Source organism: Aquarana catesbeiana, linkage group LG01 (assembly GCF_042186555.1).
Source record: "Aquarana catesbeiana isolate 2022-GZ linkage group LG01, ASM4218655v1, whole genome shotgun sequence".
In the NCBI taxonomy this organism is placed as follows: Eukaryota; Metazoa; Chordata; class Amphibia; order Anura; family Ranidae; genus Aquarana; species Aquarana catesbeiana.
The window spans coordinates 420,452,574-420,471,206 of NC_133324.1; the positions used below are offsets into that span (position 1 = coordinate 420,452,574).

Genomic DNA, 18,633 nt, shown 5'->3' on the forward strand with positions numbered 1-18,633 from the left:
GTATACATACAGGCATACCCCACTTTTAAGTACACAATGGGCTTTATTTACTAAAGCTAGAAAGTGCAAAATCAGGCTCACTTCTGTATAGAAACCAATGAGCTTCCAGGTTTTATTACCAAATCTTAATTGAACAAGCTGGGGTTAGAAGCTCATTGGTTTCTATGCAGAAGTGAGCCTGATTTTGCACTTTCTAGCTTTAGTAAATAAACCCCTTAAAAGTGGGGTATGCCTGTATATATATAGATAGATAGATAGATAGATAGATAGATAGATAGATAGATAGATAGATAGATAGATAGATAGATAGATAGATAGATAGATAGATAGATAGATAGATAGATAGATAGATAATACATACATATAGCAAGAAAGCAAACACTTCTGTATAGATTTTATATATTTTTTTATTGCTATCTCTCTCTCACACACACTCTCTCTCTCTTTCTTTCTCACCCTCTCCATCTCTGTATATATATAGATAGATAGATAGATAGATAGATAGATAGATAGATAGATAGATAGATAGATAGATATCACATAAATACATACATATAGCATGAAAGCAAACATTTCTGTATTGATTTTATATATATATTTTGTATTGCTATCTCCTTCTCTCTCTGTATATAAGTCACATAAATATATACATATAGCAAGAAAACAATATTTTTGTACTTATAATATTTTTTAGTGCTATCTCTCGCTCTTTCTCTGTATATATATATATATATATATATATATATATATATATAGCCCATAAATACATAGCAAAAGAGCAAACAGTTTTGTATTGATTTGGTATTTTGTTATTGCTACCTTGTTCTCTCTCGGTATAGCAGCAGCAGGTAAGCAAATATGTTTGCCCTGATTTTGTATATATACATATTTATATAGAGAGAGAGAGCAGGGAAGAAATACAAATGTTTGTTCTCTCTTTATAATGTTTTGTAACCTTTGGATATCAAAGAATATACATGAAAGAAACCCCTGTGCACTTTATGTAAGCACATAAAAAGGAACTCCATCCAGCCATTTGGATTGGCACACCTAGTATTAGCGGCCGGCTCCTCTGCTCAGAGCCCACTGTGCCCACAGATATGCCAGTGTGTCTATTTTCCATGTAGGCTTTCTTTTCATCAAATTAACGAATTCAGTTCATGTAGGTACCGATAAATAAGACGTACTAACCAGAACACAAACGAAATAGAATAGATAGCAATTAGGACCTGTCATTATGTCCCTAGCAACAATCAGCTGTGGATCGAATGATGAGCTGGGCAGTGGTGGATGGGGTCAATTGACAGGTTAGCTAGAATACAGGTAAATCAATTGGCAGGTTAGTGAATACAGGTAAGTCATATAGACAGCACCTGTACAGAAATATAGGAACCTGTAGGTGAATGAGCCCCATGGCACAGGGCACAGCACCCATCTTTTTCTCTCCCTGTTCTGTGTGTTTAGAATCACATTCGTTTTCTCATTGAGCCTGCAAGCAAAAGCATTGATAATCATTGGCTATGGGTGCTGTAAAACATTTTTTTAACAGAATTGTTGTTGTGGTCTTAATCTAGCTGGCACCGAATGGGTTAACCTCAGATGGCAGGGCAATGTGTGTATACCCATTATACAAAAAAAAAAAAAACACACAGTCTAAGATCAATGATATTGCCTTTAAATGAGAAAAGCAGTAAATGAGAAGTGAAGGGCTGTTAGCAGTGAAAGGGTTAGTGGGCTGAGGGTGCTCCTGGGAATGTGATGGAAGAGGCTGCACCCACATTGTGTTCTGGGAGACAGTTCCCCCACTCTGATGGGGTTTAGGAGCAGAGCCAGATATGGGACAGCTGCATCCCAAGTCTCTAATTCCTTTCTCAGGACAAAAAAAAAGCCATGCCACCTGCTGTTAGATCCTGAGAGTTGCCAGTGCATGCACTGCCTCATTCACAGTACCCAGCACAAGCAAAATATTGGGTTTGCTCAAGCAGGGCACACAAAAGAAAATGATCAGAACTGTTTTTTAGCAGAATAGTCAGACAAAAACTAGGAATGGGTGCTGGTAATTTGATGTCAGGCGACACATTCTAATAATAAGACATATTAATCTCTGTCTAACAGATCAGCAGTCACTTCAAAATCCTGTTTACCAATTAATGTTAGTGGTGCCTTTCAAAGTGCCATTTGCAGAACCTTTGATGCTAATGAACACACTCTCTGGGAGACCATGGGAAAGATGCTCTGTGCACTTCCACACAGCCTAAGCCATTGCTGCACTGATGAGCTCACAGAAAGCTTGCTCACATGTTTATCACTGAAACAATTCCCTTGCTTTTATGTAAACACCTGCATCATAATTATGCATTTCATTTGCATGTCGCATACAGTTCAATAAGAAGAGATCTGTGCAAAAAAATACGCCTCTCCTCCCTGACTTCCCAGGAATAGCTTAATAGAGGGGTTAAATCAAAGGGAAGTTTTAGGGTTGAGTTTTTATTGTCATGTTTACATTGAAGTCATTTTCTTTATTTCATGTCTCATGTCTGCATCCTTTTGTTACCGCTTTTAATTATTTACTTTACATATGCCATTTGTAGATTTCCCTCTAGAGGTGATTTTTTTTTACTCCTTTGCAACCACTTACCTTCATGTTTATGTAGCATTGCATACAAGTTTTTTTTTTTTTTTTAAACCCAAAAACAAGCAAAAAAAATAAAAATATATATATTGCAGCTTACCAATTCCTAGATGTGGTGGCTGCATTTGTTTTCTTTTTTAGGCTGTTTTTTTTTTTAGATTAATGAAGTTTCAATAAAATTTTCTACATAATACAAAGAACGGTGTAAGGATTGTAGCAGTACAGAAGCACAATCTAGTTTACAATTATATTATGTGATACGGTTGGCTATACATATAGGGGGAGATTTAATAAAACTGGTACACAGAATCTGGTGCAGCTGTGCATTTAAACCAATCAGCTTCTAACTTCCGCTTCTTCAATAAAGCTTTGACAATAAAACGTAGAAATTGATTGGTTATGTAGAGCTGCACCAGATTCTGTGTGCACCAATTTTAGTAAATTTCCACCACAAATACTTCAAGCTATCTAGCCCAGGGCTTGACAAATTTGCTTTGAATCTAGGTGCCAGCTAAAAAAAAGTAAAGAGCCAGTTTTTTAATTCAGCTGCCCGGCACCCGGAACTGTTCATCCAGGGCATCAAGCAATAGAAATTGCTCACGCCTGGTGGCAAATAAAAAAAGACAAAAAAAAAAAAAACACAAACAAACTTTTTTTTTAGTTGGTTATAAACTTCTGCAAATAAGTAATTTTTCTCTTTCACTGATGTGTGCTGATGGGAAGGCACTGATAATCAGGGCACTGATTATCTGTGTACATGCCCACTGTCACACTCTCCTTCCACTTACTGGCATTAAGGAAAGGGCACCAGATCAAGCCTACAACCCCAGCACCCAGCTGTCAAACTGGCAGGCATGCCGCACTCCTCATAGCCCCGCCCACAGGAGGAGGACGCCGGTTCCCACAAACAAGCGCTGTATCCCACTCCAGCAGGCCTGACACCAGGACACAATTTCCAGTGACCAGGATGATCTGAGGCTTTGTCGAGCTTGGTTAATGGCTGAACTGGTCCATGTGATAGAGTCAGTATAGGCAAACATAAAAGAGGAGATTTGCTAAAAGTGTTGCACACAGAATTTGGTGCAGCTGTGCATAGTAACTAATCAGCTTCTAGCTCCAGCTTGTTCAATTAAGCTTTGACAATAAAACGCAGAAGTGGATTGGTTACTATGCACAGCGGCACCGGATTCTGTGTGCTCCAGTTTTACTAAATCTCCCCCATAGACTTATACTGAAGTACCTAAAAGAAGCAATCTCTGGGTGCATTAGGTTAAAGGCTGTTAAAGCCTAGTCTCTGGCTCATTTTGTCATTTTTCCAACTTCTAACTAATAAAAGAAAACAAAGGGGATGATTTACTAAAACTAGAGATTGCAAAATCTGGTACAGCTGTGCATGGTAGTCAATCAGCTTCTAACTTCAGCTTGTTCAATTAAGCTTTAACAAAAAAACAAAAAAAAAAAAACTGGAAGCTGATTGGTTTCCATGTAGAGCTGCACCAGATTTTACATTCTCCAGTTTTAATAAATCTCCCCCAAAGTGTACCTCTAAGTGTTTTTTAGGCTCTTTTTTCTTTATTTTTACCCGTTGAGCCTGTCAGTAAGTCAGTTATTTTTCTAACTTCCTTTAAAGCAGAACTAGACTCATTGATAAACCAGTTTCCCAAAACAGGTAAATTTAAGACAAGCCTTGAATCACAACTCTCACAGTTTCTTGTGCTTTCAATCAAACTTTCAAGCCATCAAATGGTTGGTGTCATATCTGATCGCATGTGCAGCACCATGGCAACTTCAGATCAAACTGAGGCTAAGATGGCAGCTTCCTTGGCTGGGAAGGAAAGTAGGGATTACTACCACATTTGTTCAGCAAATTTGCCAGTTAGAGGTTTGAGACAAACCATCTACAACTGATAGGGGTGCTTACAATGGTCAGCACCACTCCCTCCTTCCTTGCACGTCATAGCCTACTCCTCTTCTGGGAGTGTCCAATTACTGGCAACTCCTTCGCTCCTCTCTTCACCCTTCTTCATCACCTTTTTTTACCACTTGGGGAGGAGAAAAGGGGAATACTGGAGTAAAAGCTCTGAGTCTGCTAGGGCTGCTATTATGACATCCAAGATGGCAGCTCCCAGAAGATGTCTCAGGGCATTTAGACATCTACACAAGGGGGGATTTTACAAGTAAATAACCACTGTGCATGCAGCACAGATCAGTGTATTCTGGCCGTGGAGGAGTCCCTGCTGTCAGAATAGAATAACATAGTGGGAAGCATTTCTGTATCTACCTCGCTTGTGTGGATGGGAGAGTCTGTTTATATGATTTTGATCAGCCTGCTGGCTGATATGAAAAAAAATTAATCGTGTATGGCCCGCTTGATCCTAACATAAACCACATCCAGTAACATTAACATTCCCCTTCATGTAACCCTAACCCTCAGACTCACACTAACTATCCCAATAATGTTAAACCTAACATCAAGGTTCACATCAACTGTTCAAATAACTTTAATTCTAGCATTAAAGTGGAACTTTGGTCAGAAAATTAAGTCCTGCTAGATCACTTCAGGCTGGCCCCGTTTGCAGGTATAGCTATGTACAACATTAAAAATAAGTGTCTATACTGTTTAGAATCCAATAATACACGGTTTCACCCTGCTCTGCACATGCTCAGTTGCTCTCCGTTTTTAGGCATTTTTAGGCACTGCTGAGTTTGTAGAGGCCGATCTGCTGACAGCCTTTAAGCAGAATTAAACCCTCAAATCCTTTACAGCCAAGGAAGCTACTTTTGTTTGTACTGCAACTGCCATGGTGCTGCACATGTGATCAGTTATGACACCAACCATTTGATGGTTAGACAGTTTGGCTGAGGACACAAACAATTGTGACAGTTAGCAATCCCCGCATTCCAGAAATGTAACTGTTTTTTTGAAACCGTTAAATCACTGGTTATGATTCACTGCTGTTTGGGGGCTCTGGGGTTCAGCAAAATGGCAGCCTCCAGCAAGAAGCAAGTTGTTATGGGTAAAGTTCCGTTTTAAGGTTCACATCAACTGTTCAGCTAATTTTAACACTAACATTAAATTTCATATTAACTTTCCCAATAACTTTAACCCTAACACTAAGGCTCATATCAACTCTCCCAATAACTTTAACCCAAATATTAAGGCTCACATCAACTCTCCTAGTAACTATAACCCAAATATTAAGGCTCACATCAACTGTCCTAAAAACTTTAACCCTAGCAATCAAGCTCACATCAACTCTCCCAATAGCTTTAGCCCTAACAATCAGGCTCACATCAACTCTCCCAATAACTTTAACCTTAACACTAAGGCTCATATCAACTCTCCCAATAACTTTAACCCAAATATTAAGGCTCACATCAACTGTCCTAGTAACTATAACCCAAATATTAAGGCTCACATCAACTTCCCAAAAACTTTAACCCTAGCAATCAAGCTCCCATCAACTCTCCCAATAACTTTAACCCTAACACTAATGCCGTGTACACACGACCAGACTTTTCGACTGGACTGGTCCGACGGAACAAATCTGTCGGACAATCAAACCGTGTGTGGGCTTCATCGGACCTTCAGTGGACTTTTTCTGTCGAAAATCAGACTTTAGATTTGGAACATGTTTCAAAGTCCTGTCAAGTCCGGTCGAAAAATCCGTTTGTCTGTATGCTAGTCCGAAAGACAAAAAAGTACGCAAGGGCAGCTATTGGCTACTGGCTATGAACTTCCTTATTCTAGTCCCTTCATACGTCATCACATTCAAATCAACGGACTTTAGTCCGTTCGTGTGTGGGCAAGTCGGGTCGTCCGAAAGTCCATGGTAACTCCGTCGAAAGTCTGTTGGAAAGATGCTGAAAAGTCTGCTCGTGTGTACGCGGCATAAGGCTTATATCAACTCTCCCAATAACTTTAACCCTAACATTCAGGCTCACATCAACGCTCCCAATAACTTTAATCCTAACACTAACGCTCATATCAACTCTCCCAATAACTTTAACCCAAATATTAAGGCTCACATCAACTCTCCTAGTAACTATAAGCCAAAAATTAAGGCTCACATCAACTGTCCTAAAAAACTTTAACCCTAGCAATCATGCTCACACCAACTCTCCCAATAACTTTAACCCTAACATTAAGGCTCACATCAACTGTCCTAAAAACTTTAACCCTAGCAATCATGCTCACATCAACTCTCCCAATAAATATAACCCTAACATTAAGGCTCACATCAACTGTCCTAAAAACTTTAACCCTAGCAATCATGCTCACATCAACTCTCCCAATAAATTTAACCCTAACATTAAGGCTCACATCAACTGTACCAAAAACTTTAACCCTAGCAATCAAGCTCACATCAACTCTCCCAATAACTTTAACCCTAACATTCAGGCTCACATCAACTCTCCCAATAACTTTAACCCTAACATTCAGGCTCACATCAACGCTCCCAATAACTTTAACCCTAACATTAAGACTCATAGCAACTCTCCCAATAACTTTAACCCAAATATTAAGGCTCACATCAACTGTCCTAGAAACTTTAACCCTAGCAATCAAGCTCACAACAACTCTCCCAATAACTTTAACCCTAACACTAAGGCTCATATTAACTCTTCCAATAACTTTAACCTCCCTGGCGGTATTCCTGAGTCTGGCTCGGGGTGGAATTTCAGAACCAAAAGCAGTAACCCCGAGCCAGACTCGGGATCGCATCGCAGGATCCAGGAAGAGCTTACTTACCTTGTCCCCTGGATCCTGCGATGTCCCCCCGCAGTGTGATTCATCACGGAGGTGATCTCCGTTCCCTGCGAGTGTTGCGACACGCACGGGGACGGAGAACAGAGCCAAATTCAAAAAGTGAAACACACACAATACATACAGTATACTGTAATCTTATAGATTACATTACTGTATGACATTATTTCACCTCCCTTTTGTCCCTAGTGGTTTGTCCAGTGCCCTGCATGCAGTTTTATATTATAAAAACTGTTCTTTTTGCCTGGAAACTGGAGATTGTCCATAGCAACCAAAACTGTCTCTTTACATCAAAAGGGGTTTTAGACCAGCTAGAAAACAGCAATAATAAATTAGAATCACTCGCAGAATTGAGCGATAGTGATTTGTGGGGAAATCCGTCATCAAACACTGAAAAGTAATGACAGTGACAATTTAGCAACTGAGCAAATTTTTGTGTTTTTGATTTGATTACATTGTTGAATAATGTTTATTATTATAATATTATTATTTGGTATAATTATTTATAGTTATTTATTATATTATAATTTATGATTTCGTGTTTCACACTTTATCATACCTGGGATGTCTACTAGACTCTGGTTTGGACAGATTTAAGTGAGTTATTCCTAAGAATTACAGGCCTACAATATAAAATGCCAATTTTCTATGCAAAATAATTGTACCGCTTTGAAACGCAAAAATCTGAAATAATCATACCGCCAGGGAGGTTAACCCAAATATTAAGGCTCACATCAACTCTCCTAGTAACTATAACCCAAATATTAAGGCTCACATCAACTGTCCCAAAAACTTTAACCCTAGTAATCAAGCTCAAAACAACTCTCCCAATAACTTTAACCCTAACACTAAGGCTCACATCAACTCTCCCAATAACTTTAACCCAAATATTAAGGCTCACATCAACTCTCCTAGTAACTATACCCCAAATATTAACCTCAAACATCAACTGTCCTAAAGACTGTGACCCTAGCAATCAAGCTCACATCAACTCTCCTAATAACTTTAACCCTAACATTAATTACTTCAATACTGGGCACTTTCACCCTCTTCCTGCCCAGGCCAATTTTCAGGTTTTAGCGCTACCGCATTTTGAATGGCAATTGCGCAGTCATGCAACACTGTACCCAAACAAAGTTTTTATAATTACTTTCATCACAAATAGAGCTTTCTTTTGGTGGTTTTTGATCACCACTAGGTTTTTTATTTTTTGCCCTACAAAAAAGTTTTTCTTCGTTGCTGTAATAAAACTTTGTAACCAAGTATGTTTTCTCCGTCATCGATGAGGCTGCACTGATGGGCACTGCTAAGGGGCCACTGATGGGCACTGATGATGAGGCACTTATATGCAGCACTGATGGACACTGATAGACGGCACTGATAAGCAGCACTGATGGGCACTGATATGCAGAACTGATGGGCACTGATAGATGGCACTGATGGGCACTCATAGGTAGCCCTGATGGGCACTGATAGGCGGCACTGGTGGGCACTGATAGGCGGCACTGATGGACACTGATGGGAGGCATTGATGGGCACTGATGGACATTAAGGCTCACATCAACTCTCCCTAACATTAAGGATCACATCAACTCTCCAAATAACTTTAACCCTAATAACCCTAACATTAAGGCTTGCATCAACTCTGCCAATAACTTTTACCCAAATATTAAGGCTCACATCAGCTCTCCCAAAAATGTTAACCCTAACAATAAGGTTCACGTCAACTCTCCCAATAACTTTAACCTTAACACTAAAGCTCATATCAACTCTTTCAATAACTTTAACCCTAAAACTATACCTCCCTGAAACCCTAAAGCTAACACTAACCCTCCCTAATGTAAACCTAATCCCCTATTGTGACCTGAAATATATTAATGGCTGGACCTGGACCGTAATCTGCTGTTTAGATTAGGCACACCTCTAATAACTATATTAACAATAAATATGATCATGATGGACTGTGAAAACTAGTATTGTACTATTTTTACATTTTATTTGGTGCACTGGATGAGAAAATATACTGGTGTGTTGATTGCAGTTGTAATATACACTACTAAAACTAAAATGCAGGATTTACGTGTGTTTTGCAAATGTAATATTGTTTTGCAATCTCAATGGCATTAGCAATTAAGATTGTCTCTATAATAACTCATAACAGTCATATATGGCTGGATGTCATAGGCAGTTACACGATATACCCATGCTTGAAGTGATTTATTAGTGCTGGGTGCCACTGTAATAGCCAGCCATAACTCAGTCCTGAATTTCAGCATGATGGAAATATCTTTGAACAACCTTGCACTTAGAAGTGATTCACAGCATTGTGCATTGCCTTCAACTTAGAAGTGATTCACATTGGCTAGGATAGCCAATTGCCTAGCTTGTAACGGTTCCTTTTTTGACTCTCCTTTGTTTTAAACCAAATCCCTCTGTCCCTTCTTCCTCTTCATTTTTCCCTCTTTTTGATCTATTGTACAGACCTTTGTAAATGTACTGTTTAACTACCAAAAATAGTTTATGTCTCTAAACCTCTCGTTCAATCTCTTAATTGTTACATTTTTATCTTGAAAAGCCAGTATAAAGGGAGGGTAATGGTAAAAAAAACTAACAGTTGTTGGTTTAGCCAATCATATTTTGCATATTAACCTGTTCATGCCAGTGTAACGCATATACGCAGCAGCTTGGCTAGGCCCACACACCACATATATGGGTCCTTGGGACTCTGCTGTTGTTTGCTGAGTGTACTCCCGGCACACTGACTAACTGACTAAGCTGTCATCGACAGCTGCTGCATACTGTTTACGATTGGGAGCTGATGGAAAGGGGTCCTGATCATGTGACCACTGTTACAGCCAAGCACAGTGGTCAAATGATTGGGAACTCTACCTGCACCTCTCAATGCTAGGATCCATCTAAAGATCATCATCAAAGGGTTAACCCTTAACATGAGTATGTCTTTGGCCTGCATATGTTACACTAGAACGTATCCCTCTTTCTCACCTCAGAAAGTTGGGAGATATGTAAAGTATGTTCAGTTCTTGAATTGGTCACATCACACATTTTAGCTAGTGAGTGTACATGCTACCATTACGGGCTCAAGGTCCGGTGCTCTTCTAGGTAAAATAGTTTAGAGTATATGTGGAAATGAAAAAGGTTCTCAGCCATCTTTTTCACTCTCACTGCTGATCTTCCCCTGAAGAATTAGGAGATAACAAAATAAACGTGTCAGGTTGTCAGGAAGAGGACCAGCTGCACACTGACAATTAGCTGCTATCATTCTTCTAATAATTGTCTGCAAATATAAACTGGAAGAGAGGCTGCTATTCACTGACTCTCTTCCTTGGCAAGTATTGTAAACCCTCTTGTATACTGCATTTCTGTGATCATTTATATCTTGCTGATCCCATACTTACCTTATTACCTAGGCCCTCTCTCTTCTTCATCCATTAAAAGTACAGATTTTATACAGCTTGTCTGACTTTTCAGAAAGCAGGGGGCGGGTGGCTGAAGTTATACTGTGAGGGGGGCTCTGAGAGCTGATTGGAGGAAGGAACACACACTGCTTGACATTACATTAGGGCAAGTAGGCCCACTGGTATTTGGTTGCCCCAGGTCTTAATACAGTTCCTGGCCAAGCAGCTCTGGAAGCAGAGTGGGAGAAGTCAACAAGAAACCTACGGTAGCTGAGGGTATCAGATGACCACAGAGGATAGTGGAAACAGGTACCCTTTGGATAGTGTAGTGCAGAGTCAGGCAGGGTCAGGGATGGAAGGCAGTCAACAAACATATTTCAGGGACAAGATGAGGTCAGGTCAAGTAGCAGACTAGAGAGTATTTCAGGGACAGACCCAGATAAAGACTGGCAGCAGACAGAGAATTCAAGGGACAGGCCTTTAAACTTTAAAATTAATATTCACCAACCAGTACAATCCAGCTGGGTGGTCATTGTTGTTGCCCCTGAATACTTTGTGCAGATTGTTGGTACAATAATGTATTGTGTACATACAGTTCATTCACTCCGACTTCATATATCTAGGTCCGAACTGCTGACTGAGTAGGATGACAGTTTGCCTACTATTCTAGTGGTTGGTTCTAGGTCTACAGGCTCACAGTATACAAACTGCCTCTTTCAGCCTACCCATAACCCAGCCACAATGAGCCTGTAGCAGCCATGACAGTTGATCTTTTGATACTAAAGCTAACCATACATGGCTGGAGTCTTCTCATATAGCCCACAGGCTAAACGACAGCTCAAAATCTGAGTTGTGAATGGCCAGCTTAAGGGCCAGTACAAACCAGCCCTTTCCTGTGCAATTTCTGTGCATTCCCCTGCATTGCGATTTTCAGCCCAAGACAGGGAGACATGGGGTACTTTAGTACTCATGAGACTCACCCTAAATATTAATATGTATATCTGCCAGTTCAAAGCAAATCACACAATTCAAGAATCCAGGTAGTCAGAATTATCACATTTAAAAAAAAAACATATAACTCTTCCAGCTGAACCAATTTACAAGCATATATTTTGGCAAAGCAAAAAAATTGCAGCTTGACATTTTGCCTAACTTGCAAATTGATTTACACATCATTAAAGAACATATAATAGAATCATCGAGGAGTCAGCTGCAAGAGAGTTCCACCCTAAGCATGGCCCTGTGGGGGAACAGGCTCAAACTACTGAGGGGACATTACACTTCTGGAGTCTCTACTGGTATAACAATCAACCAACAACTGACGGATTTTGAATATTGCTGAAAGTGGCATTAAATGTCTCCAATTGGATTAAAAATGAACACACCAAGAACTGAACGTGGTTGCTGTTATCAGTTGTATGGTATATAAAGGCCCCCTAGGGTCATGTGGTATTTAATTATTTCTTTGACAGTGTATCAAAGGGCACAGTAATGAAGGAGCTCAGTCCCCAGACAGTACTGGGTGGAGTTTTAGCACTAGTTATTGCTTTAGTGCCAGGGTATTGAGTAACATCTGGTGCAGAATTGATCCTAGTCATGGGCTGACAAAGGTTTTAGACATTGAATCAATCTATGTATCTATCTATGTATCTATCTATCTATCTATCTATCTATCTATCTATCTATCTATCTATCTATCTATCTATCTATCTATCTATCTATCTATCTATCTATCTATCTATCTATCTATCTATCTATCTATCTATCTATCTATCTATCTATCTATCTATCTATCTATCTATCTATTTATCTACAGTGCCATAAAGAAGATTCATACCCCTTGACATTTTCCACATTTTATTTTTGAACAATCAACTGTGCAGTGCTTAAAACTATAAAAAACAGAATTCACATAAACAAATAATAAGAATTAAATATTGAAAAATATAGTAGAAATTAGTCCATAAAGTCCCCACAATGTAAGTGCTTCATAAAAACTGCTCAAAATTAATCCACTCCTCTGTGCTCAAAAAGGATCCCCCCGGCAGGAATATTCTCACCTGGTTAGTGTGGCCACTACAGCTAAGTAGGATCAAAAACAGCTTTCTAGCCTCACTATGGGCTATAACAAGACAACTCCAGAGCTCCTCTCCACTCCTTGCTCCCAGGTGGCCAGTGATTACCAATGATGAATAGTAGAGAAAGAAAACTGATAGTGCTTATATCGTTTAAAAAGCATTTTTTTTGCATACAAAGCAATGCCAAGGTACTCACATTTTTCTGGTGCCCCAAAAGCACCAGTCTGTAAATAGCAAAGATAAAATCCGTGTTTGGGAATCACCTCTCCAATTTCCACAAGCCCGGGGCGGCACTTCTCATGGAAATAACTAGCTCCACGCTAGTTCCTAGTACCGCGATTGTTTGTGCCTCTCCCCAATGCGTGTCGATACAGGGTCTCGTACCTTCCTCAGGGGGATTTCCACATTTTTTCATGTTACAACCAAAAATGTAACTGTATTTTATTGGGATTTTATGTAATAGACCAACACAAAGTGGCACATAATTGTGAAATGTAAGGAAAATGATAAATGGTTTTCAAAAATTTTTACAAATACATTTTTGAAAGTGTGACGTGCATTTGTATTCAGACCCCCTGAGTCAATACTTTGTAGAACCACCTTTCACTGCAATTACAGCTGCAAGTGTTTTTGGGTCTATCTCTACCAGCTTTGCTCATCTGAAGAGTGAATTTTTTGCCCATTCTTCTTTGCACAATACCTCAAGCTCTGTCAGATTGGATGGAAAATGTCTGTGAACAGCAATTTTAAAGTCTTGTCACAGATTCTCAATTGGACTTAGGTCTGGACTTTGACTGGGCCATTCTAACACATGAATATGCTTTGATCTAAACAATTCCATAGTAGCTCTGGCTGTATGTTTAGGGTCGATGTCCTGCTGGAAAGTGAACCTCCACCCCAGTCTCAAGTCTTTTACAGACTCTAACAGGTTTTCTTCTAAGATTGCCCTGTATTTAGCTCAATCTATCTTCCCATCAACTCTTACCAGCTTCCCTGTCCCTGCTGAAGAAAAGCATCCCTACAACATGATGCTGCCACCACCATGTTTCACGGTGGGGATGGTGTGTTCAGGGTGATGTGCAGTGTTAGATTTCTGCCACACATAGCATTTTGCTTTTAGGCCAAAAAGCTAAATTTTTTTCTCATCTGACCAGAGCACCTTCTTCCACATGTTTGCTGTGTCCCCCACATGGCTTCTCGCAAACTGCAAACGGGACTTCTTATGGCTTTCTTTTAACAATAGCTTTCTTCTTGCCACTCTTCCATAATGGCCAGATGTGTGTGGAGTGCGCGACTAATAGTTGTCCTATTGGACAGATACTCCCACCTGAGCTGTGGATCTCTGCAGCTACTCCAGAGTTACCATGGTCCTCTTGGCTGCTTCTCTGATTAATGCTCTCCTTGCCCGGCCTGTCAGTGAGATGTTCAAAGCTTGGGATATTTTTTATAACCCAACCCTGCTTTAAACTTCTCCACAACTTTATCCCTGACATGTCTGGTGTGTTCCTTGGCCTTCATGATGCTGTTTGTTCACAAAGGTTCTCTAACAAACCTCTGAGGGCTTCACAGAACAGCTGTATTTATACTGAGATTAAATTACACACAGGTGGACTCATTTACCAATTAGGTGACTTCTGAAGGCAATTGGTTCCACTAGATTTTAGTTAGGGGTATCAGAGTAAACGGGGCTGAATACAAATGCATGTCTCACATTACTAGATATTGATTTGTAAAAAATTTTGAAAACCATTCACCACTTTCCTTCCACTTCACAATTATGTGCCACTTTGTGTTGGTCTATCACATAAAATCCGAATAAAATACATTTACGTTTTTGGTTGTAACATGACAAAATGTGGAAAATTTCAAAGGGTATGAATACTTTTTAAGGTACTTTTTTAAGTAATCTGAGAATAATCTATCTATTAATCTATCTATTTATCTATCTATCTATCTATCTATCTATCTATCTATCTATCTATCTATCTATCTATCTATCTATCTATCTATCTATCTATCTATCTATCTATCTATCGTTGGAAACTATTCTATAGTGTACTCAAGAAGATTCTAAAAAACATTTTAGGCTTTATTCACATATCTGTACTAAAAACTAAAGACCAAATTATCATTTTGAGTGTGGTGATGTGTCTTTAATTCTTTGTAAAGTATTTTCATACTGCTGTATGCAGCAGCTTAAGTCCAAAAAAGTATTAGCCATTTAAAGGGTCTTCCCGAGGTTGGGACATGTTCGGTCTGTCTGGTTGTCTAGTACACTGTGGACTTTAATGTGCTTCTTATATCATGCAGTTTGTGAGTATATATATGCTTTTGTTTTGTTCAATAAAGTTGCCACAAAGATAATGCACAAGACTGGCGTGCGCTCTGTTTTTATTTTCTAGTGTGATTTTTGGGCATCCCCAGCCCGTAGGGGACTGCAAAGCTTTGCGAATAGCAAAAAGTCTGTGATCCATCTGTGCCAGGCCATTTCCCTTGTTCTTTCACTTTGCTGTTTAGGTACAAACTGCCACAGAACACAGGATGTAACTTCAGATATCTAAGGTATATCATTGGATATAATAATGCAAAACAGTACTCAAGGTTTACATGTGGTATGTACAAGTGTGGGAAACCATGCTGCACTGGTGGATTTCAAGCAACCCATTAACAGCATTCCATTTAACAGTGTATATGAAACCTTTTAAATTTAGGGATACTTTATAAACGGTTTCACACAAAAATTGCTCAATTATCACCTAAAATTCTCATTTTTTTCTAAAAGGATTCCATTGGAAAGTGTGTGAATCCTGGGTGAAAATTGTATGTATGTATTGTATGTTTTGTGTATTGTATGTATGTATTGTATGTTTAGTAAAAAACATTAATAAAAAGAACCCTTCTTGTATCATTCTGATAAAAATGACCTATAGTATGTACATTATACTATAAATAGTCCACACATTATTTATTTCCTTCCTTCCTGTCTTGACAAATGTTAAGCCTTCAACGAAGAACTACAAATGTTATTTCATTGTCACCATGATTACCTTGCAAAATCCTTTGAGAAAAGTATAGCTTGGGTGACGTAAAAGACCCTCTAAATTCTCTGTACATTTTCAGAGCTTTGAAAGGCAGCCATAGAATATTAGGTGTCAGTAATTAGACTTTGAAAGTAGATGATAGTTCATTTCCTTCACCATTACCGGCAATACTCTGCGTAGCTGTTAGGAGATTAAATATGTGTGAATATAAAAGGGGATACACAGCAGCTATAATTCAGATGCCTTTCATCAATGCCCACATTCTATCAGGTCTTTATCTGACTAACAAATGTACTGTATTGAAATTCTATGAATAACTTTGTTCTGAAACCTTGATGAAGTGACCAGTTCATTAACGAGTAGCATGATTCAAAGCTGTCCTATAAACATTAAAGTAGAAAATTAGCTGTGTTATCTAAAAAAAAATTACTTTAGTTACATATGGTCATTGAAATAAAGTATGAGAGCAAGGTCTAATGTTGGTTTTATGGCAATCCTGGTGTTATTAAAAAAAAGTTGAGCCGATCTGCGAAATCTTGAATTGATTCTTCTTGCCGCAGGTATTGGTCAAGATTTACAAATGGGGTGGTGCTTTGCATGCATGTATTTACAGAACCACATAGGAGACCTCTTCTAAATATATAGATAAGAATAACTGATTACAGATCTACTGCTTAGACCCCGCTGCTTCCTATATTTCCAAAGTAGCCAGATGCTTCTCATCTCTAGAGTACCTCCCCCTGTTCAAGTACCAGGCCTTTGGTCTACACACGCCCCACACAATACAAATGAGGAAGGTAACACAGCTATTTCTGGGTGCAGTTTTGCAGTTTTTCTGGACTACCTGTGTACTCATTGACCCAAGATAGCTCTTTGCAATACAGCAGAGCCCTGACTGGCTGATAGAACACAACCTCCATCTTGCACTCCAAAATCTGTTCTGAAGAAAGATACTATGTAGACTGTTCTAATAGGAGTACTTGAAAATACAATCAATGTTATAATAAATACATGAGCAGAAATAGCATAATATATATATATATATATATATATATATATATATATATATATATATATATATATATATATATATATATATATATATATACTTAAACTTGAAAAAATGTTCTCTCAGATAACTAGTGTTAAAATGTCACGATAGGGAGTTTCTACCCTGTTGGATTAATTTTTTTTTTTTTAACCCTTGAAAAACTTATGAAGAAAAAACTCAACAGGTGTTTCTTATGCATGATTTTACATGGTTTTGTATTTATTTTACTACATTTCTTCACAAGAGAATTTTTGTTCTTCATGTCTCTCCTATGAAATTCTAGGTGCTCGTATAGGAACACTGCTAAAAATAGTGGTAATGCTAGAATCTTGGGGATAGTGTCAGAGTGGAGTGGTGCTGGAGAGTCTGAGCAAGATTCAACCTATCTTAGTATGGTCAGACACCTCTGGTGAAGTGTTGTAACCAAAACAGGAGCAGTGAAGGAGTTTACGTGTGAAGGCCAGCATTTTTTGTTCAGCATTATGGCTTTGTGATATACTATAAATGAGGCCAAATATGTGCATAGATTGTTGATCTGTTTTCAGCATTTATAAGATTTTCCTCACTTTCTGGAAGAGCCTAATGGAAGTTTAATAGAAAACACGTGCTATCTTTTGGTAAACAAGATGCTGGTCAAACCTGATATTAAAGGTAGTTACCACAAGTGTTAAATTTAGAAGTGTACTACTGTAGCAGAGATGTAGACACAGGCCCCTTTAACTCTTTTCCCCACAATTCCCAGAGTTTCTGGACACACCCAGGATTAATAAATTTCCCTGCTTCTTATCTCCTTCAGCAGCTCAGAGGGGCCACATTTGATGAGGCAGCAGTAGCAGGATAAGTGATCCGCTGCCATGTGCTAGGCCCTTCACTATTAAAATTGGTGTGTGAACAAGGTGGCCAGAACTTAATAGCATGCAGCTACTGTTCCAATGTGGTGGCACTTTGTCCATGGATCCCTCCAGCCATTTGTCTGTGTTAACAGTGCTATACTAGACTTCACTATGAAGGGCACTGTCTATGAGGATAATTGCATGTAGCTTTGTTCTATACTGTTTTATTGAAGTAGGGATTCTCAGTTTGAGTCTTAGAGAGTATGCTATGCAGCCACATGTTATCCTGAATGTAACTTTACTGTTTGATAAAATGGAAGTTACAGTTACACTCTGTCTGATCATTCAGCTGCTAACTAATTCTATGAAATCTGGCATCTATGGACAAGATTGGCTATGTAAGGCAATGGTGATTGAAAAGGAGTGACAGTGGCACCTGGTAGTTCTACTCCAGAGGGGAGCAGGCAACCTACCATCCCTGCAATTATGATCCCCTTTATCAGTGGATGGATTCCTGCTGCAATAATTATCCAAGCACTCAGGGTCCGGGCTTGGGTGATTGGGCCAAGAGTTTGCAGGGCCTGATCCAAACAGGGATCCCATCCCTGTTCAACGGGCAGAACTAGCTATTAACACCTCAGAGGGAGAAGCAAGGTTAACCCTCCACCTCCCAGCAGAAGACTAAGGTTCCCTTGACAAGATAGTTAACTGCTTAGAAGTGGTGTATAGTCAAGCAGTAATATTAGGGGACCTGAGCAGAGAGTGGGAAAATCCATTCCACAATATTCACTGGAACTGAAAGACACAGCAGCAG

At 39.1% G+C, this 18,633-nt stretch overlaps 2 protein-coding genes and 1 long non-coding RNA gene across 4 annotated transcripts in view; 2 read left to right on the forward strand and 1 right to left on the reverse strand.

The window, feature by feature from the left end:
* Positions 1-18,633, reverse strand: part of NFIB (nuclear factor I B) — a 595,118-nt gene that overhangs the window by 396,623 nt on the left and 179,862 nt on the right. The window lies entirely within an intron of this gene.
* Positions 1-18,633, forward strand: part of LOC141145200 (uncharacterized) — a 31,534-nt gene that overhangs the window by 6,471 nt on the left and 6,430 nt on the right. The gene's annotated exons all lie outside the window — the stretch shown is intronic.
* On the forward strand, positions 6,739-9,209 carry LOC141124089 (uncharacterized). Its single transcript, XM_073612183.1, has 2 exons — positions 6,739-7,329; positions 9,075-9,209. Exons 1-2 carry the CDS (start codon positions 6,739-6,741, stop codon positions 9,207-9,209), a joined length of 726 nt encoding a protein of 241 aa, XP_073468284.1.